Source organism: Brachionichthys hirsutus, chromosome 23 (assembly GCF_040956055.1).
Source record: "Brachionichthys hirsutus isolate HB-005 chromosome 23, CSIRO-AGI_Bhir_v1, whole genome shotgun sequence".
In the NCBI taxonomy this organism is placed as follows: domain Eukaryota; kingdom Metazoa; phylum Chordata; class Actinopteri; order Lophiiformes; family Brachionichthyidae; genus Brachionichthys; species Brachionichthys hirsutus.
The window spans coordinates 6,552,876-6,574,382 of record NC_090919.1 but is presented as its reverse complement, the minus strand read 5'-3'; the positions used below and the strand labels follow the sequence as shown (position 1 = coordinate 6,574,382).

Genomic DNA, 21,507 nt, shown 5'->3' with positions numbered 1-21,507 from the left:
TAAACGCGTGTATAAAACAGCCTGTATATTACCAACGATGCTGTAAATGCAGTATTGGGATCATTAATACTTCTAACCATTCACCCTCGCCATGCCAACCAGTATGTTCCATCCCACTCCATGTTCCATCCCATCCTGTTCCACCGTGTTGAGAATGATGTCGTTCTAAATTGTCTTCGTTTGGAGCGGCTCCTCTCATTGATCAGCAGGTTATATATATATATATATATAAGTTATAACTTTATGGCATGCTGTTCGGGAACTTATTGTATATCAAAAGTGAGGTCTGAGAATATATATATGAAAACTTTGAGAATATGGGCCGAATCCGGAATATATATTTTGATATATATATTCAGAGATTTTCATATATATATTCAGAAATTTCCAATGACACAAGATCGATATGAAAACTTTGAGAATATGGACCGAATCCGGAATATATATTTTGATATATATATTCAGAAATTTCCAATGACACAAGATCGATATGAAAACTTTGAGAATATGGACCGAATCCGGAATGTATATTTTGATATATATATTCAGAAATTTCCATATATATATTCAGAGATTTTCATATATATATTCAGAAATTTCCAATGACACAAGATCGACCTGGCTCCCCGACCGGGAATTGAACCGCGGTTTTCATATATATATTCCAGAGTTCGGTCCATATTCTCAGACCTCACTTTTGATATATATATATACAAGTTCCTGAACGGCATGCCATAAAGTTATAACTTAATTAAAATTCAAATGTTTAGAGTTCTCAATCAAAATGCTTCGCACCAGATAAACCTGAGTAATATTTACATTTATCTTTTATCTGCTAAACTGCAAAGTAACGCAGCGTATAAAATATTAAATACAAAGATGTACTAATATTGTGACAACAAATAAAACATTGATCAATAAGGTATTCATGTAAACATTGTGTGTCCCTTTAAAATGTAACAACGAAATGATCTAATCTTCAGTGGTGCAACTTTATTTAATAAGTCATTTTAAAGAACTCTGCATTGCAAACATTTAAGGTGGTTGATCATGACCCTTGTTGCACTCCTCAGTGGTTGCTCTGAGCGAACCGGAACTGCATTTTGAGCTCTGAAATCCACAGTTGGCTCAAATGAAAGCATTTATAAAGTATGAATCTGCCCTTTGGCATTATGGGATGGGGCTGGATGGGAACATTTAGGGTCGGCATGGCGACCAGATGATTTACAATGATCAGATGTGTTGCCCTTAGCTCTGAAAAAGACTAAACTTGTGTTGATTTTTCCCGAGGAGTCCCTATGAGGGAGAGGGTCGGGATGAGGGGAGCAGGTGAGACAAAGAAAAGGGAACCCGGACTCGCCGCTTGAATCAGGGTGGGGGCGATGAGTAGGGGGGGGGGGTGTCGAGCTGGGATCTGATTCATTGGTGATGGTGATAAAAGCATAAAAGCAGTGATGCTGCTGGTGTGGAGGGCGACCTGCATGGGTGGGGGTGTGTGTGTGTGTGATGGGAACTCAGAATCAGAGTACCAAGTGTGTGTTTGTGTGCAGATACACACCGAGTACACAGTCACACACGCGTTGCCTTATCTGATGTGCACGTACAAACACACAGCGGTGCTCAGAAGAACTTCAGCCTCATCTTCCTCACTGCCACAATCTCACCATCTCCTTCTCTTCCTTTCAATTATTCCTCCATTTTTTCCCTTCGTCCCTTTTTGTCCGAACTTTTTAAATCTGTATTCTCACACTTATCTCATTCTCTTCCGTCTCCTGCCCCCCCCTTCCCGGCTCTCGCAGGTCCATGCTGAGCAGCACCGTGGACAAGTCGGAGAAGATGTCTGGTGGTGTCCTCGCCTCCAACAACGATGAGAACAATTCCTCGCCAGGATCTGGTAACACTGGCATGGAGGCCTGACCGACTTCTCATTTAGTCAATATTAGGACGGGCAAAATAGAAACGGTCATTATGGGCTGTCTTTGTTTCCAACTTGTCCTCATTATTCCTATTCAAAATCAGCCATTTTGTTTCTGTGTCGCTTTCCACAGCACGATCATGGAAGAGTTTAAACGATAAAGATGTGCCTGACGCTTTGGTTCATTACCAAAACTGCTTTGGAGGACTTTCACAGGACCAATAATAGACCTGCAGCGTCCTCATTTAAATGTTGTGCCATCTTGCCCCTTAAATCGAGATAGAATGATCAAATGGAATTAAAATGGGGCCAAGCACAGACCCTTGAGGTTCCCCATAGTTCAGATGAACCAAGCCGTCAAGCTTGCAAATTAACTAACTTTAATTTACCTGCGTATTACTTTTACTTTATTTCCTTAACTTTTATTCTATTTCATATTTTTTTGATATTTCAATTTAGTTTTTATCTTTTTTATCTCTTTATTAAAATAAAATGATTACGACCAGAGCTGCGCCGTTCATTTGAAATTGAACCCATGACTCAGCATTTTCTGCATTTGCTCAACTCTCGAGTTCTTTTGGAATAGTTTCAGAGACACGATTAGAAGAAAAAAAATGTCTCAACCTGTATCGTGTCAAGATTGAGTTGAAAGATAATTTCTATGACTAGCATAAGCTAGCTAGCCCCGCTAAAACAACGGATCTAAGATGACTCAGAATTCATCTTTCATTCTATGATGATGAATATATTTATTAGATATAATGTTAGAGTACAAGTACAGTCAAACAGTAGCATGTATTACAGTACAAGTACAGTCAAACAGTAGCATGTATTACAGTACAAATACAGTCAAACAGTAGCATGTATTACAGTACAAGTACAGTCAAACAGTAGCATGTATTACAGTACAAGTACAGTCAAACAGTAGCATGTATTACAGTATGAGTACAGTCAAACAGTAGCATGTATTACAGTATGAGTACAGTCACACAGTAGCATGTATTACAGTACAAATAAAGTCAAACATCCTGTCTAAGAGGAGCATTTCTAAAAAGCCCTTGCGGTCTTGTTTCCGTTGAAAGTCCTTCGTACATAAATCATCGACATTTAACAATAACAATAAAACTAAAATAAATTACACCACAGACGCAAAACGAACAATAAATTAAAAAGACACATAATATGTACACCGTAGGTGGACAAGGGGGGCGGGGGGGGGTTGATCCGGAGAGAGTCGTGATGACTATCTCCGTTTCTGCCCCCCTGAAAGGTGTATTTTTAGGGCGGTGCATGTTTTGAGGTCAGGGGTCACACAGTTCCCCCTTATGCAACAGTCATCCTTCACGTTGAGCCTCGCGACTCTCATTCCCCCCCCCTCTCTGCTCTTAGGTGGAACCGGTACCCCCCCAGCCATCGGCGGCCAGAAGGACTCCACCAAGCCGCGCTCCCTCCGCTTCACCTGGTCCATGAAGACCACGTCGTCCATGGAGCCCGCCGAGATGATGCGCGAGATCCGCAAGGTGCTCGACTCCAACAGCTGCGAGTACGAGCTGCGCGAACGCTACATGCTGCTGTGCGTGTCGGGCAACCCGGCCCGCGATGACTTCGTCCAATGGGAGATGGAGGTGTGCAAGCTGCCCCGCCTGTCCCTCAACGGCGTGCGCTTCAAGCGCATCTCGGGCACCTCCATCGCCTTCAAGAACATTGCCTCAAAGATAGCCAACGAGCTCAAGCTGTGAGTGCTTGGGACACTAGGGGTGGAGGGGGGGGTGATGAGGGAGCGGGGGCGGGGCCACAATGATAGGAGGGGGTGGGGTCACTATAAATAACATGATTGTTGCCTGGACAAAATAAGTTCTGAGACTCGGCGATGTTTCCTATCTCGAAGTTTGGTTCTTTCGTTTCTGGCCGTTAGAACCTCTGAGTCGGGTTCCTCTGGTTCCTCTGGTTCTGGTTCCTCTGGTTCCTCTGGTTCTGGTTCCTCTGAGTTGTGAAGTACTTAAGGACTAAAGTCCTTTAACCCGGTGGGTTTTCATTTGACACTTTCAACTTAGACGTTACACTTTTCTGCATGTCTGATCTGCCCTCTGGTTTTTCACTTTGACCTCTTCTACCTGCTATTTATTCAGTTTCTCCTGCACAGTTCTGCTGTGGGGGGGACGGGACGGGACGGGGGGGGGGGGACGGGACGGGGGGGGGTTAGGCGGAAACTATCGAGAAACGGACAAGGAGTCGAGGAAATGGTGAAACATAATTTCAATAACGATGATTAACAAAATGTTTATGAGCTTATTTTGCTGGAAGACAGATTTGAGATTGTTTTGGTTCGGCTCCAAAACTGGAAGGACTCCTGCTGAGCCACGACGTGGGGTCACGGAGCCCATTATCGCACACGCACGCACACACACACACACACACACACACACACACACACGCACACGCAGGTCGATGTTCAGTGGTTGGACTTTGCTGTTGTTGCTTTGAGGACACTCTCCAATCCCCCAAAATGAACTAGAAACACGGAGCAACCCTTTGACCGTACCGCCCCCCCCCCCCCCTCTCTCTCTCTCTCTCTCACACACACACTTTACCTCCCTCGCTCCAACTTTAACTGGACTCTGCACAAACGCAGCCGTCTGAGCGGCTTCCCCCCCCGTTTCATTTCGTCTGTCATTCATCCTTGGACTCTTCCAATCCTTGTTTTCTTTTTCGTTTCTTTCTTCATTGCCGGTTTTTAGAACGAGTTGTGCACTGGAAACGGACGGGACGATGACTTTGTGTTGCCTTTCTCTATAAAACATCTTCTGTTTCTCTGTTTGTATACGGCAGCACACAAAGTGATTTATTTGTGCTGTTTTATCACGCCTTCATATTCAGAATGTCAACCCCGCCCCCCCCCACCCCCCACCCCGACCATATGCGTGTTCTGTGACGGCTGTCTCTGGAGTCTGTAACAAACGGTGTGTGTGAGTGTCTTTTGTTAATGATCACTGGAAAATACAAAAAGAATCCGCCAGGACGACGACGACGAATCATTTCCTTCCATTTCTGATCTGATAATATATTTTTGTGTCGTCGAACGTGTCGGGTTTGTACAGATTCACGTCGTTGCTGCCTTTTTGACGCGCCGCTCATCGTGTGTTGGATGAAGCGGAGCACCGCCCCCCCCCCCCCCCCCCTCAGATTGTCAGAGCATTAGAAACACACACACTAGTCTGGGAGGGTAACGCCGGGAGTTGGTTGTACTTAACACTTTCCTTTCTAACAGTGACACGTCGTCGTATTATTTGTTTTTAATACATCAGATCTTCTTTTGGGTATTTGGATTCTAATTATTATTCTGGCTGTTCTATTATCTCTTTCAGGGTTGATTTTATTTACTTCCTTTTTACATTGCTGTAATTTACGTTGATTTTAAATGTTTTTGAGCAAGCTGTAACTGTAGTGGTGGGTTTGGATCGAGGGGGGGGGGGATCGACTCCTGAAAAATGTATGTTTGGTTTTTTTTGTGCAAAAGCAAGATGATGAAAAATTACAATGATAGTAATAAAAACAATGATATAATAATGCGTTTGTTTTATGAAGCGCTTTTCTATCTGTACGGAAACTCAAACTGCAGGCGATCCGGAGGACGGCTGGCATTGAATGAGTTAATGGACCAGGGTCAATAAATAAGATATTTGTCTTGTGATGGTAAACGCCTGAGATCAAAGCCCAGATGAACCAAGAAAAACGCCACGCTGTGGTAAGTTCTTTATTCTAAATAAAATAAAAAAAACATTTCTCTTTAATATGTAAACAAATTCTCACAAGCAGATTTTTGGAGAAACAAAAAGGCGAGCCACTTCAAAGCGAAATGCAGCGGCGCTGAACTCGCAACCTCTGACGAGCGAGGCGAACGTAGAGAAGCGTCGAACAGCTTAAATAAATGTCTTCGAAAGGGCGACGAGACGACGACGAGGGGAGGAGCTCCGTAAAAGGGACGAGCAGGCGTCCAAAAAGAAAAGATCACGAACAAGGAGAACGGCTTCGGTCCCGCGTTTGATCAGGAAGCTGCCTTTCCTGACTGCGGGATGGTTGATCGGTTTCAAACTACCAACCTACCAGAGAACACCTGATGATAAATGCACTTCAAACACAGAACCGGATGGTTAGAACCCACCTGTGACAGACTGGCTGTCTGCCGCCGACGAAGCGCGCTAACCGGCGAGCTAGCTAGCGAGCTGTAGCCGCTCAGCTAATCGTTACAGTGCAAAGACGTTGCTTTTCACTGCTCAGAGAAAAGTCAAATCAAATCCTTCAGTTCGCTGCAGGAGGAAGGTTCCGATCCGACCTGCGGGCTCGTAGAACGCGTCTCAAAACGCTCGTGTTCTACTTTTGTAGAAAGCAAGTCGATAAAAAAAGAAAAAAGCTCGGCAGACTTCAGACATTCTCCTGGACGAGCTCGCAAAGCAGAAACAGACTTTGGCAGAACGTTTTTCAGTGTCTGGGAGGTCAGGAAAGGTCAACCGCGGCCTTCGTTTCAAATCAGTCCCGCACGCCGTTTACACCGAGGCGGCGCAGCGTCGCACTGAAATCAGTTATATTCAGGATAAAGTCTAAACTACTGACGACGACTAACTTCCTACGCAGCTCACCTTCAAATCTAGTCAGAAATTAATTAATTAATACGAGAGAACAGGAAGGAGCGACTTCCTTTCTCGAACCCGAGCAACAATGAACTCGTAGCACGGCCACGATTACGATGTCGTTTCCTCGCACACGTACATTTTTAACAGTGAAGGTTCTAAAGCCGCGGGTTCCTCCGCCTCGTTTCCTCTTCCGTTCCTGCGCAGGTGAACGCGTGCGTACCTTCTAACGCGCTCCACTGCTATCCAGCTGGTTGACATGGAAACGAGGTGGCTGCTACTCTGTGGTCATGGCTTTTGGAGATCCAGTGTCTTTGATTTCAGCGGAGGTGTGTGTGTGTGTGTGTGTGGGGAGGTAGGCTTTTTTCGTACAGTTAATGGGCGTCGTCCTGTGATGAATGCGTTTGACATATCAGTCAAAGGAGCGTGTGTGTGTGTGTGTGTGTGTGCGCGTGTGTGTGTGCGTGCGCATCAGTGCGAGTTGGGCTGCTCCGCTCTGAGCCCGATCAGTGACGGAGGCGTCTGCCCTGCAGCAGAGAAGGCGCTGGGGGGTGACGCCCTGAGGTTGGGGGTCCCGCCGGGCTGGGACGAGGAGGTCCCCGCGGGCCGGATGAGCGGGGGAGGCGGGTGGTTGTGTGGCGCTCTGTTCTGGAGCGGGCGCGTCTGCAGAGGCGGGGGCTGGCGAAGGAGGCTCGGCGGGGCGGAGGGAGGAACCGGGCGCAGCAGCGGAGGGGGCTGGGAGAGGGTCTGGGTGGAAGGAGGGGGGGGGGAACCGCCGGCGGCGTCCGAGGGAGAGTCCTCCATCTTGACCTGAGAGAAGACGGGAGGCGTGAAACCAACATGGCCGACAGACAGCTGGAAGCACCGAGTTGGCGTCCAATTGCTACATTTACCAATTTACCACGCTAATCTCTTACGTCCCACTCTTTTCTGGGTCCGTGAACGCACCTTTGGGTCACGTGACCACACACACACACACACGCACACACACACACACGCACACGCACACGCCTACACTCGTTATAAGCCTTCCGCGTGTCTCCCTTGGCAGACGAGAGGCTGCAGCAGGCGTACGATGAATAGTTACGCCCTAAACTTAAGTTGCGTCTGAGGGTGCTTTCACGCTGTGGCTTCTAACGCGAAGCGAACTTTCTGAGCAGCATCACGTGGCTGAAAGGGGCGCTCGTTGATTGGACAGAGTAAAGGGGAAGTCCCGCCCTCTCCCATGATTGGTTTGGTTTGGAGTGGCGGCTGCTGCTCATTCAAGGAGGGGAAGCTCATTTTGTTCTGGCCTAAATCATAAATGTTACACAACGCTCGTCGTTTTTAACAAACACAAAGTCGCTGTGGATCCGTAAGGTCTCTGAATGAAAAACGCTCCGAGCGTTTTATGCTTCAAGATCGCATATTTCACTGTCAATCAAAATCAGGTTTTTTTATGCCTAAAGATGAGTAAAAACGTGCTGGAAAACAAATCTGGCCTGAGGGAATGAAAGGGTTAATCCAGTTTGGTCTTTTCAGCCGGGATAAATTCATCCTTATATTTGTGTCTCTGTAACAAAGACGGTCTCCGAGTCGGTCTCGAGTCGGTCTCTACCTCGTCCTCGTCTCCGGCGTCGTCTGCGGCCGCCGCCTCCTCGCCGCCCCTCCCGGGGTCCCTCTGGTCCCTCTGGTCCCGGTCGGGGGCCACCTGCTCCGCCGCCCACTCCCTCAGCACCTCGTCCAGGTTGAACCTGCGACGGTAGCTCACGAAGAACGAGCTCACCTGGGAAAGGAGGAGTCGGCAGACAGACTGTCATCGGGGACGGGGACGGGGGACAGACGACGGGATAAGAGACGGCCGTCTCTCGAACGCTCACCTGAGCTGGCATCTTGGTCCCGATCACGTCGGCGATGGCTACGAAGTCTTTACCGTATCGACGGATCGCTGGTTTGGAGACACGAGAGCATCGTCAGTCGGAACAGGCCCCGCCCCTTAAAGGAGCCGCGTCTCCTCACTCACCCTGCACGGCCAGGAGCTGCTCCTCCGTGGTCCAGCGCGAGTTCATCTTCGGGGGAGGCTGGAGTGAAAGCAGGGGACAAGGAGGAGGAGACGACGACGATGACGATGATGATGATGATGAAGAACAGATTATCGGGGGATGAAACCAGCGTGGAGAACGTAACAGGAGGAAAACATCGCTGTAGGAGATCAAAGGAAAACTTACGTCGGTCGGCTTCAAAGCCTCAACGCCTTGGCTCAAGCTCTGCTTCAGAACGCTGTTGTTCTGTTTAATGGACTGAACCTGGAAGGGGGACGAGTTGGACACAAAGCGTCTTTTGAGACATTAAAACATCCGGCGGAGACTTTAGTCCCCAACGCTGTCCTCGTTTAACGTTTGTGACGTTATCCCGCCGGCGAGCGGGACGCGTTCGTCGCACGCCGGCGCCCCGCTCGTCGTCGTTGGCGACGGCCGCGGGTGAAAAACGCTCGTTACCTGTCTCTTCAGCGAGACCAGCTGCGTGTCCAGCTGCCGCACCGTCAGCACGCCGGCGTCGTGGGAGGCCGACGCGGACGCGATGTCCCCCTGCTCCAGGTGCATGCCCTTGGGCGGCCTGCGGCGGGCCCGGAGCGGGTGGTGGCGGTACTGAGCGCCGAGGTTTTCCTTCTTCGCCGGCGCGGCGCGGCTGGGCGTGGCCTTGTCGGAGCCGGTGCTGCTGGGGTTCTGCTTCGCCGCCTGCGTGGACAGACATCGGGCGCAGCGTTCTGGTCTCGCTGCCGGGCATTGATTGGGCGCCGCTCCGGCGACCGCCGTCGTGAGTTCGGGATTCACCTCTTTCTTGGCGGCGAGCTCAAAGTCGCTGTCGCTGCCGGGTTCGCCTTCCTCGTGATCATCATGACTATTTCAAAAGAGAAAAATGCAATCCATGGTACCACTAAATATATATATATATATATATGGTCTGCAGTTGTGTGGGGAGGAGCTTTTATTGGTCAGAGCTCACAAGCCTTAAGCTACTTTGCTAAAATAGGTACAATTTTAATTTTAATTTGGACTTGAATTATTGGCTGTCGTGGTTTATCGTTGCTAGCCTGGCTAGCCTGGCTAGCAACTCCTCATATGTTCACTATCAAGCTAAAGGCCACTTGCTGCACTTTAACGCTCCATTGTTCACTTTCGTTTTCAAAAGCTTGTAATTTATGCTGTTTAATTAATTCAACGCTCACAGGATGTCACCAAAACGCACTGTCCCTTTAAAATCCTGCAGAGGGCGGTGTGTGTGTGGGATCGTATCGCTACAGCCCCAATGCTTTCATTGCATCTCATACCCGTCTTCTTTCTCCCTCTTGTTGATCAGCCTCCTGGCCTGCCGGTCCATGACGGAGGTCCTGGTCCTGGTCTTCTTCCAGCCGTAGTAGTACTTCACCAAGCTGGAGATCAGCTTGTCCGGCAGCTGCGAGCCGCGGTCCAGAAGTTAAAGAATAAAATGTTACTGATTTCTCTTTAAATGTCCTCGTTTGCTCCTCCGTCCTCTCACCATCTGCTGAATGCGGTGGAAGCTCTTGCCGTGGAAGCTGAAGGCCTGCTCGAACAGCACCTTGTCCTCCACGGTCCACTCGTCCGGGAACGGCGTGAAATTAGCCAGGTCGGCCAGAGAGCGCTCCACGTCGTGCTTGTGCCATAATAACATTCCGAGGGCCTGGGGACGCGGGACGGGAGGACAGAGTCAGGCAAATGAGAAGACAAAGACGTTTTATCACCTCGTGTCAAACCTGCTCCATGTTGTATCCGTGTTTTTCTTTAGCCATCAGGATGTACTCGTCCACTAGAGGGAAGGATGAGAGAGCAAGGAGCGACTTAGAGACATGGAAAATACAAAACGCATGAAAAAGATAACGATCAGGACAAGTAAATACAGGAAATATAGGAAAAATATAAATATAGGGGGAAAAAAGGACAAGTAAATGCAGGAAATATAGGAAAAATATAAATATAGGGAAAAAAGGACAAGTAAATGCAGGAAATATAGGAAAAATATAAATATAGGGGAAAAAAGGACAAGTAAATACAGGAAATATAGGAAAAATATAATATAGGGAAAAAAGGACAAGTAAATACAGGAAATATAGGAAAAAAAGGACAAGTAAATACAGGAAATATAGGAAAAATATAAATATAGGGGAAAAAAGGACAAGCAAATACAGGAAATATAGGAAAAATATAAATATAGGGGAAAAAAGGACAAGTAAATACAGGAAATATAGGAAAAATATAAATATAGGGAAAAAAGGACAAGTAAATACAGGAAATATAGGAAAAATATAAATATAGGGAAAAAAGGACAAGTAAATACAGGAAATATAGGAAAAATATGAATATAGGGAAAAAAGGACAAGTAAATACAGCGGTCCCTCATTTATCTCCAGGGTTACGTTCTAAAAATAACCCCCGATAGGCGAAATCCGCCAAGTAGTCAGCTTTATTTTTTATAATTATTATACATGGCCAAAGCGTGGCACAGCGGCGTGCGTACGAGTCGGAGCAATCCCTACTGCATAATTCAACATTGGCCTCGGACCTGTCTCATTATGAATCCCAGCCATAGTCTGCTGCCCCGAGCGTGAGACGTTGAGTGACAGATCTGTTGCCAGCCTCGTACAAAACAGGAACAGACCAGAAGTTAGCACGACATTCAACTTCATCCCTTCTTCAAACCTGTCAAAAGCAAAAAAAGACAGAATTCCCAGTCTAATTAACCTTGCCCTGCACGGCACAAGCCAAACCGCCACAGGTCACCTCTAGTTTGCCCTGCGATGGATTTGAAGTTGCAGGACTTAAATTTTCTATTTGGTAATTCTATTTTGGGACTTGGATGTGTTTTATTACACTTACATATGTCAAATATCAAATGTACATATCATACCACGCGTTATACATGTGGTAGTATTTCCAACATGATGTGCACTAAGGTAGTTGGTTCAACTACAAACCTGAAGACACTTATTGCATGGAGCCATTTTTCTCTCCTTGGTAGCTCAATTGCAGAGAGGGTGGTGTTGAAGTGTGCGACACTTTTAACTCCCTCTACCAACAGTAACTTCTGTTACTGTTTAGCCCCCATTTAAAGGTTGTGGCATTAATTCATCCCTCAGTTCAAAATCCATTCAGGGAATTCCTCGTCCCAGGATCCAAACTCAGCCAAAGTGATGTCCTCTCCATCACCAGCCACTCTCATGTCCTCCCTCACTACGTCCATGTCTCTTCTCCTGGGTCGTCCTCTAGTCCTGTTCCCTGGCAGTTCCATCCTCAGCATCCTTCTACCGATATAGTCCCTGTCTCTCCTCTGGACATGTCCAAACCATTGAAGTCTGTAACTCTAACCTTATCTCCAAAACGTCTGACCTTCTCTGTCCCTCTTATTGTCTCATTTCTAATCCTGTCCAACCTGGTCAATCCCAAGGAGAACCTCAGCATCTTCATCTCCTCCACTTCTAGCTCCGCCTCCTGTGTTTTCCTCAGAGACACTGTCTCTAAGCCGTCCATCATGGCAGTCCTCACCACTGTCTTGAAGACCTTTCTCTTCATCCTCGCATCATCATCATCATCATCCTATCACAGAGCACACCTGATACTTTCCTCCACCCGTTCCAGCCTGCCTGCACATGATTCTTCACCTCCTTTCCACATGCTCTCCATCACTCTGCACTGTTGACTCGAGGTATCTGAAGTCCTCTACCTTCTTTACGTCTATTCCTTGTAAACTCACTCTTCCTTGTGGGATCTTCTCATTTATCTGTTTTACTCCTGCTCAACTTGCAACACTCCTTGGCAAAAAAAAAATGTTTTTTTCTGCATGAATGCAGAGTTTTTTCACATTTGACCGACATACCAATTTAGGAGGATGTGAAACTCCTGCATCAGTGAGAATTTCATTTAACAAGTCGACAGAAGCGGGAGAGGCGCTGACCTGCCAAATGTGGGGGGCAGCTGACAATCACGGCTCTGCACAAGAAGGTGTTGGTGACGGTCGTCACCCTGGCCCACTCAGCATCCTGTTAAACACATAAACAGAAATACAATCTGGCATTACACAGATTTTCAGGTATATGAACTAGAAATAGATTATCTGTCTTATTGTGGGCACATTTTACACAATCTGTTTTAAACACGAAATGCACAAACCGTTTTCCACATTACATTTTAATTTAGTATGAATCTCATTTTAATGGACTTTTAAAGTGAAAATCTGCATTTCTTCAAATAATTAATACGGTGAAAAGGGCGTTCAGATGAGGGTTTTATACATGAGGGACAGGTCATCACTTTTCATTCTCTATTTTTTTATTGAAATTTAAGGCAATCTGAGAGGACATTTTAGTAACCATGATAACAAACACAAAATCCATTTTTGAATGTGTGTCGTCATAGCGACCTGTTCTCACTGAGCTTTGTATCATCACTGCAGATATTTTTTGCTCCTGCCAGCAGAGGTTTTATGTCGCTCCCTTGGTCTCATATGTGCTTTTTCTAAAATTAAACCTCTGGTGACAATTAAAGGTAACCCGCCGTAAAATGTTACTGTGCTAAATAGAGAGTTGTCCGAGACTGCAGAAAAGCTAGATAGTTTGGAATGTTAAAAAATTGAAATTAGCTCTCTACTGAACTCCTTTCTACTGTAACTGTGGGGCACTCAAAGTAAAGACCGTCTGTAACTAGGAATTCATATCGTCTACCACTGTTTTGACCCATTGGATGTTGAACCTCTTCGAAAAAGTGCTAAAAAATGAAAAGCTTTTATCAATCTAAAGAATAGCAATCCAATGCTTTTATAGGTTGGTACTACTGCCCTGCTAATAGAAGGTCTTTCCTGTGAAGTCGACTTTACCATTTCTGTCCCCCAAAAGGTGTATTTTTAGGGCCGTTTTGAAGGACTTGCAGACTTGCAGATACAGATGTTGGAACATCATGTGCTGCCAACCACATCACGGGAATACCAGGAATATCCCTCTTTGTCCTGGAATGACAATGCAGCTTCATTCTGCAGAGTTACCAGGGTGTGGCTTCAGCGTGAAAGAGATGCAGTCTGCTATTCAGACCTGTCTCCACCATCAAAAATGCGTTGGGTGTTATGACACGTCAAATACGACTGTTAGCAAAGTTTGAACATGGAACATCTCGGTCTTGGGTTTCGACTGAGTGATTTGCAAAATAATTTCATTCTGTTTTTACAGGGCTCTAATTATTAACTATTATTTTCACTGTTGATTGATCTGTCAACAGTCATTTTACAATCAAAATTCTCCAGAGACAGTTTTTGCCATTCTAAAACTTTTTATGTAAAAGAAACAGTCCAAAGTCCAAAGACAGGAGTACAACCTGTAATTATTCTCAGTTAAAAGTCACATGTTTGGTCTAAAAGTGTAAGGACAGATGTAGGTTTTTTTTAACTAAAATTTGATTCATTGAGTACTAGTTTAATCAATCATCTATCCATCTAAGGTTTTACCATCTGGTTGTGATTGTTATTCGATATGTTTAATCTGTAAACAACAATCAAACACGTGAACAATGATGTAATCTGTAAACTGACCTAAAGCTCTATTCTTAAGGGTGCATTAAGTCTTCTCGGCCTCTCGGCTGTGAATCAGGAGACGGCCTCTTTCCCGACCGGGAAAGCTGTTCTCTCTGTGTCGTGCCTCATCAATCCCTGAGAGAGCCGTTTCTGTATACTCTACCTGCCATATGGCCGTCACGGCAGAACCCAGCCGGACATTCTTCCACCCAACGAGACCTGCCAGACTCTCTGAAAGCTGTTGGGTGCCTCCCTGTGGAGAGACAAATAAGACATGCGGAGACTTCTTACCCTGTGTGGGCAGAATGTTGGAAGTTAAAGTGTCACGTCATGCATATTAGAAAACATTCATCCCCTCGTGGTGTCTAATCCACCAACGGGCTTCTGCTGATACCTCGATTCAATAAGATGAGTTTGCTTGTGGTCCTCACCATCAATTTCTGATTCAATTTCGATAATGCTTTGGCTTAATTAATGAAAATGTTGATTGCACCAAAAGGGGAGTCATTGATATCATGTAAAAGCCCAAATGTTACAGTTGCATTTCAGCTAGAAAAGTGTTGTTGTTTTTTTAAATGCAAGAACTAATAGGTGAAGAAAAGAAGAACAATACAATCCAAAATGAATGTAAGTGCAGTAGAGAGGATACATGCAAACAGAGATATATCATCCATCACTCTGTGCAGCTACAATTCAAGCAAGGCTCAACGAAGAAAGTGAACAAAACAGTTTGTCCTCATGCTATGATGAGTTCATCATCGTCTATGCTTGTGTCGCTTTGCCCAGACTTCCCTCTCCCCAGACACCTCCTCTAGCTCTTCCGGGGGGGGGGGGGGATCCCGAGGCATTTCCAGGCCAGCCGAGATACATAATCTCTCCACCGTGTCTCAGGTCTCCCCCCCGAGGCCTCCAGGACATGCCCGGAAGGCCATGTCCTGGAGGCCTCCGAGACGGATGCCTGAGCCACTTGTCGATGGGGAGAAGCAGCAGCTCTTCTCCGCGCTCCTCACCCTCCTCTCTACGGGTACGCCCAACCTCCCTATGGAGGAAACTCATTTCAAGTATTGATCAGAATAAAACACTAACATTTCTGCATATTCCGCTGTTTAATATTCAGTCTCTATTTTATTACTGCAGTGGTTAAATTTGTGAGTGCTTTTAATGGGTGTGTTTTTTTTTCCTCACAGTTTTCTTCTGACAGCTGCTTGGATATCTATAATAGAAAGTGTATTTATGTGTCGAAGCACGTTTACAACAGGAGCTGCACCAGAATTTAAAAAATGCATGTACAAGGTGTCTCTGATAACCTCAATATTTGAGTTATTTAAGCCCATGTTTATGTTTTTGCTTTTAACACCAGTTCCATTATTGCAGTGTTGCTCAAGAATAATTGCCTCGGGAAATTTCTGCGACAGGGAAAAAGAAAAGCACGTTAGTAACTCACAAACCTTGCTGTCATCACGTTAAAACTTTACCGCTGTGAAGAGAGGCAAGGCTTTGCATCAAAGCCTTAACAGACGGCCCGTAAGGACGATGGACCAGTGACAAAGAATAACATTGTGTTTGCGCTGACAGACCTTGACTCAGGTGTGTAATCTTTTTGTTTTTTGTTTTCAGGAACTCAATTCAAAAGTATGCACTCCAGAAAAGAGTTTCAGAGCTCTACCTTTATCTTGAGCTCTTGAGCGGCCCCCGAAGTGCTCTCAAGCAGTGGCAGTAGCCCTCCAGCAGCTGTGGCATACATCAGGAAGAACAGGAACGACATCTGAGAGGGCTCCACACCAAATACAGACCTGATAGCCAGTCCCAGCTCTTCCGTTATTTCTGGCAGAAAGGGTGGAATTAATGCACACGTAAGCCCCCAGGTGGTGAGAAATGCTGTGTATGGGAATCGCTTAGGCAGGGTGTCAAATAAATGTAAATTAAAAGGTCTAAACCACAAACAGAGACAAGTATAGAATAATCATGATTATTTGTGTACTGACATCAAATGAGGAGTCAAATGCAAATACTCTTAAGTCTGCAGTCAATATATCTGTCACTGCAATGCGTATTTTGAACTGTCAGTACAAATAAATTATATATATATATATATATACATATATATCGATCATCTTGACCCACACTATCACAAGATGGACTGACATCCAGTTTGAGGCAGACTTTCAAGATAATACCAGGATGATGAGTTATGAGTGTTTTGATTCCATCTTTAATTCTTTTGCTGATATAGCTAGTCTGATCTTTGATTGACTTGACTTTGATTGACTTAATCCTCGGTTGGTTGGTTGGTTCGTTGCTTTTTCCACTTTCATAAGCAATGCAAGCATCGGTCAGCATTTTTTTAATGAATTTATCTGGGAATAATATAGTTCTTAGTTTTTTAACTATGTGTCAAATAAGCTGTTCTTATTTTCAAACGGCTCAATAGAAAAAAAATAAAAGTTATGTTATTGTTTTATTATAATTGTTTCAATTGCAATTCAATTACCTTGCAGGTCCTCAAATGGGTGGAGCTGAGATGACATCAAGGAATTGGGAACAGCCACACCTGTTCCCAGGCTAATTAACCCCGCCTATGCAGTCACCAGGTGTTGGCAATCAACAATCACAGTGGCAGTTGTCACAGGCGTGGGTGGTGCTGCTTCCCTGGCCAGTCCACTCCTGTTGGTGGTTTTTCCAGTCCTGCCTTTTGCTTTAACCCTGACACGGATACCTACTTTCACGTCACATTGCAATATTGATTAAATATATTGGTTAAATAAAGTTTTGTGTTTGGAGCCACCCTGCCTGCATCTCCCTCATTTGTCCCCGTCCAAATTAAACTAACACGGAAGCTGGGTTAGCTTGCTAACAAGCTACTAATCAATCAATCAATCAATGCAGCATGTCATTGGGGTTGTCAATATATTATTCCGTCGCACTAGATAGAGTTGAATATTAAATTGGCTTTACCTGACTCAGGCCGTGACATGATTGCTGTAATCTAATATAATCTATGATTTGTATTACTACTGTATGTTTGATTTTTGTTTAGGGTAGATAAAACGAAACGGTCATGTTAGCTGTGCAGGTTTGCGCTCTGCTAGTGCTTCTCTAGTCTGTTTAAAAAAAATAGTGTCACTAATTTAAATTGAACTACCGTTCGCCATTACCTGCTGTCCAGGTATGCTGCTCAATATATGAGTGCATGGTCATACTGTCTAGTTCAACAGCATTGGGGGTCCTTGAAGGATCCAGGACACACACTGTGGCACACAACTTGTCAATCTGAACAAAAAACACACACGTATAGTGATTTACCACTGTGAATGATTCACTCAAAATATTTATACAGAGGTACAGTATATGGTTGGTAAAAATGCATATCTCTGTAGAAATACTGTGTAGCCGCTGAATATATGTTATTTACATGAAAACACAACATAATAATAATGCATCGATTTTATATAGCGCTTTTCTAGATACTCAAAGATGGTTTACATTGTATGTGCATTATTCATACAGGGGCAAGGCTGCCAATCTGAGCCATCAGTGGCCCCCACCGACATTCACTCGCTTCACACAGGCAATGCGGGTGAAGTGTCTCGCCTAAGGACACAACGACAGTGTACACATGTGCCCGAGCCGGGAATCTAACCGCCAACCTCTCGATCATAGGACGACCCTCTCAACCTGCGCCACCGTCGCATGCGTTAATACACACCTCAGTATCTCCAGGATCAGGATTTATCTATTTAGAGTTATGGTTATATTGTGGTGACCACTTAGGATAAGTCTCTCACCCAAGAGGTTTATGGGTAATGGGCGTGGTTTTGCGCCCATAAGGTTTTGGCGCTCAGATTGCATTCAGTCTGTCATTGGCATATGAAGAGTAAAGAGCTAATCCACCTTCGTCTCTGAGTCATTCCTCATCCTGCCACAATATCACAATTCTCACCAGCCCACCTGAACATTGTAATAGCTACAAAATGGTGTGATGTCTCTGTGTCCTCACCCTCCACAGGATCTGGGTTAAGTCCACCAATGCCATTAGGGATAGAGCAGGGATGCTGGTTCTGTAGGTGCGGACTTTGGCATCTGGCCCACCAATGTGGTGCACCTTCTTCCCAGTATTGAACTGTGGATAGGTTTCAAAGCCCAGTTCTTTTATGAGATCCAAGATGTGTGTTTGGGTGCTGTAAGAGAATGACAGACCTTTTTCAAGATGGTCACATTAGTAGTGTTTCATGGTTTAGTGGACGGCAAAATACTTTCAGTTGATACATTATCATAAACTTATATTTTGTGATTTTTAAGGAAAACTATGTTCTGGAAAGTACTGCATTACTTTAAATTAGTTCTTGAACAATTGCAGAAATATGGCAAGTTGGTAGAAAGCAACCTCCTTCCTAAATTACATTTCACTTTGTGTGTGTCCCTGCATAAAATGTAAAACTGAATTCAAAGGGAAATAGAGAGATTCTGTGTTACTCGTTAGAGATTTTCAGTGACATTTTACCAAGGGATGGACAGCCATGTTGCAGTGCCCGAGGAGCAGCTTTTGGGGTTTGGTGCCTTGCTCAAGGGAACCTCAGCTGTGCTCAGGAGCTGAACTGACACCTCTCCAGCTACCAGTTCACTATACATAATTCAGAACTTGTAATGTTTGACTAGCAGTTCCAGATTACTTTGAAATGCAAGTCAATAAATTTATTTGTGTCCATTCAAATATTTCTTTTGCGACTATAAAACAATCAATTGGATTACAAAAATCATTTTGCTCTTTGTCATTTTGGTGAATGTTGAACAAAACTCATGTTTTTAAATATTTGATTTATGTACAGTCTGTGCTGCTGTTTTTTTTTTTTTTAATCAAAGGCTAGATTGATGCTCCTTCCATATTAAGATGAGCTCTCACACAACATCTTCTTATCTTATAATCTACCTACCTGCCTTCAAAACATTTGAAGGCAGGTAGGTAGCCCAAGTTAGACAACTGAAGCTGATAGGTACACTCAGTCCTCACATGAGCCTCACTCAGCCAATGCTGGATAGAACTGCCTGCACCTTCAGCCCCACCACCAGCATTAGGCTCCAGTTAGGGGGTTAATTAAATTTTCTTATCTCTCCCCAATGCCCTTACATAAACATTATGCTCAGGGAGTGATTGTGTTTGGAGCCTCAACACAAAACCCAAACTATTGTGTGAGCTGCTGTTCCGATGATTTGCATCAAACTTGAGAGTTGTCTGACTGAAATATCAAATAATTAAATTTGGCAAAACTTTTAATTTGAGGTGATGAAATTACTTTGATAAAAATGTAGCAACTTAATCATACTGATTATAAATTTCCAATATGAATATAATCAAAATGCATCCCCCCACCCAATGTAATCTGCAAATCTGCACTGGCTGTAGGTCATTATTTTTTATATGATGCAGAAGCAGAATTTTAATTTTACTTCATGTTCAGGGCAAATCAACGGTCTATAAAAACAAGAGCATCTCCTTCTAAAGGGGAATGACTGTGTTTTGTGTTTTGTTTTTTTACTGAAGCATGGGTCATCTTGTTTTGCTTTCTTTTATTGAGTAGCTTTGAGCAACATTACCGTCCGACCCACTGCCCTCCAAAGTCCCAGCGATCCACACCATTAGCTGCTGGTATTTCACTGGAAAACGTGCGACCTCCCACCCGATCTGTATGACACACAAGACACGACTTAGTCAGAGCAACACTTAAATTCTACAAGAGTCCAGGGAAAATCATTTACCATGGTTTAACAAACCTTTTCCTTCCAGTAGCAGTATTCTCATCTGGCTGTTCCTTTTCCTGAGAAAATGAGCTGCGCTCAGTCCAGACAGTCCAGCACCGACAATAATAACATCCCAAATTTCTGCGGTCATTCTGAAGCTCAGGAGTTGCAATTCAATGCCTCATTTCTGTCTTTCTTGTTCTTATCAATTATGTTATCTGGCCGGGCTACTTTCATAACTGTGCACTTTGGAACTGTGAGTAACTGAGCCTGTGGCCTACTTGGCACATAAATGACTGCATGAATCCCAGCAAAGGCTTTGAGTTTTTATTTATTTATTTCCTTCTTTTTTTACATTGTCAGATGTGAGGCCTTCTGCATTTGTTAAACTGAGTTTGAAATGATCATGCAAAATAAAATAAATAACAAAAAAAAAATGACGATTTTGAAGTTACTGGTTGAATAAAGAATTAGGTCGCTCTGTTTGCAAAGATTGAGAGATGACTTGGAAATGTGTTTAGAAATGAGTCAGACTGAGCTCAAGGCCGCGGGAAACATATCTAGAGCTGAATAAACACAGTATAACTAAAATAGGAAAAGTTTTATTTGTATTATATGCATAGATATCTTTATTTGAAAACACCAACTATAATTATTAGATATTAGAACATCATCATCTTTAGAATAGGTAGTATTTAGTACCATAATTACTACATCAATGCAGACCATCCATCCATCCATCCATTTTCTTGTAGATGACACGCCCTCCATCATCTCGTCAACAGACGCTTTATTTGACATGCGGGTTGCTGGAGTCTATCCCAGCTGACAACGGGTGAGAAGCGGGGTACACTCTGGACACTTCGCCAGTGAACCAAATTGAAGAAACACATACTGAAGATAATTATTATTTTCTTCCTTTTTGCACTGAGGTCTTAGTTCTTGCAACCAAGAGAGACTGAAGATGAAAGAACAAGACTAAAACTGAATATTACACTGATAACGGAAACACACATGCATTGTTGTCCACTTGTTGATAAATGTAAATATGTGCATTAAGAACCGAGAATTGAGTATATGATTTTCAATCAACTGTAAATTTTGGTCAACCATTAATTTGCATTTATCTTATCCATCCAGTAGTTTTTCCGTAATCCTGCTGACAGACAGACAGACCGACAAACGCCATCAAAAACGCAACTTCTTAGAGGTAACAGTTTATTTTCTTTAATTCAACTGTTCAATTTTGTTCAAGCTGCTTGTGAAAGGAAAGAAAGATCAAAGCTGGAGAGATTGATCGAAATTTGCAAATCTGGCTGAGAAATGACCTTTCTTCATGTTGTACATGTACAAACCTCGGTGGCTCACGTTTTTAGCCGACCGACAGGTTTTGTGCCACTTGAGACTCTGTGCTTTCTTTGTCTCCTGATGATTTGAAAGCACCGGCATCTGAAAAACGAGAGCTGCTGCTGTGAGCTACATTGTGTTTCCAAATACAAGGTCGAGCTAGATGGTTTATTCTTTACGCTCGTGTTTCCAAAACGTTTTTTTCTTTTATTAACTGCGTTTGCTTTTATTTAAACATATTGGAATATTTTTGAGCGGACACACAAAACAACACAATGCGAAGTCCCCGACTGAGAAGGTAGAATTGTGTTGAAGATGTGCTGGTTT

General features: G+C 44.2%; 3 protein-coding genes across 3 annotated transcripts in view; 1 reads left to right on the top strand and 2 right to left on the bottom strand.

The window, feature by feature from the left end:
• mark2b (MAP/microtubule affinity-regulating kinase 2b) overlaps nt 1-4,027 on the top strand; it is a 36,887-nt gene extending 32,860 nt beyond the window's left edge. The window contains exons 19-21 of the mRNA XM_068755994.1: nt 1,291-1,329; nt 1,800-1,894; nt 3,305-4,027. Coding sequence (XP_068612095.1) covers nt 1,291-1,329; nt 1,800-1,894; nt 3,305-3,654 — 484 coding nt within the window. The 3' untranslated portion in view covers nt 3,655-4,027. The remainder of the gene's footprint in view (nt 1-1,290; nt 1,330-1,799; nt 1,895-3,304) is intronic.
• A 2,987-nt stretch (nt 4,028-7,014) lies between these two features.
• rcor2 (REST corepressor 2) lies at nt 7,015-10,348 on the bottom strand. The gene is made up of 10 exons (XM_068755841.1): nt 10,298-10,348; nt 10,063-10,224; nt 9,854-9,978; nt 9,357-9,423; nt 9,021-9,260; nt 8,751-8,828; nt 8,546-8,603; nt 8,403-8,470; nt 8,141-8,308; nt 7,015-7,353 (listed from the first exon to the last, which is right to left on the bottom strand). The coding sequence occupies exons 1-10, from the start codon at nt 10,331-10,333 to the stop codon at nt 7,015-7,017; spliced, it is 1,341 nt and encodes a 446-aa protein (XP_068611942.1). The 5' UTR covers nt 10,334-10,348.
• An 875-nt stretch (nt 10,349-11,223) lies between these two features.
• Nucleotides 11,224-19,984, bottom strand: LOC137911782 (probable flavin-containing monoamine oxidase A). Its single transcript, XM_068756167.1, has 8 exons — nt 19,867-19,984; nt 19,690-19,777; nt 18,095-18,275; nt 17,253-17,367; nt 15,764-15,921; nt 14,261-14,350; nt 12,493-12,577; nt 11,224-11,240 (listed from the first exon to the last, which is right to left on the bottom strand). Exons 1-8 carry the CDS (start codon nt 19,982-19,984, stop codon nt 11,224-11,226), a joined length of 852 nt encoding a protein of 283 aa, XP_068612268.1.
• Nucleotides 19,985-21,507: the final 1,523 nt, after the last annotated feature.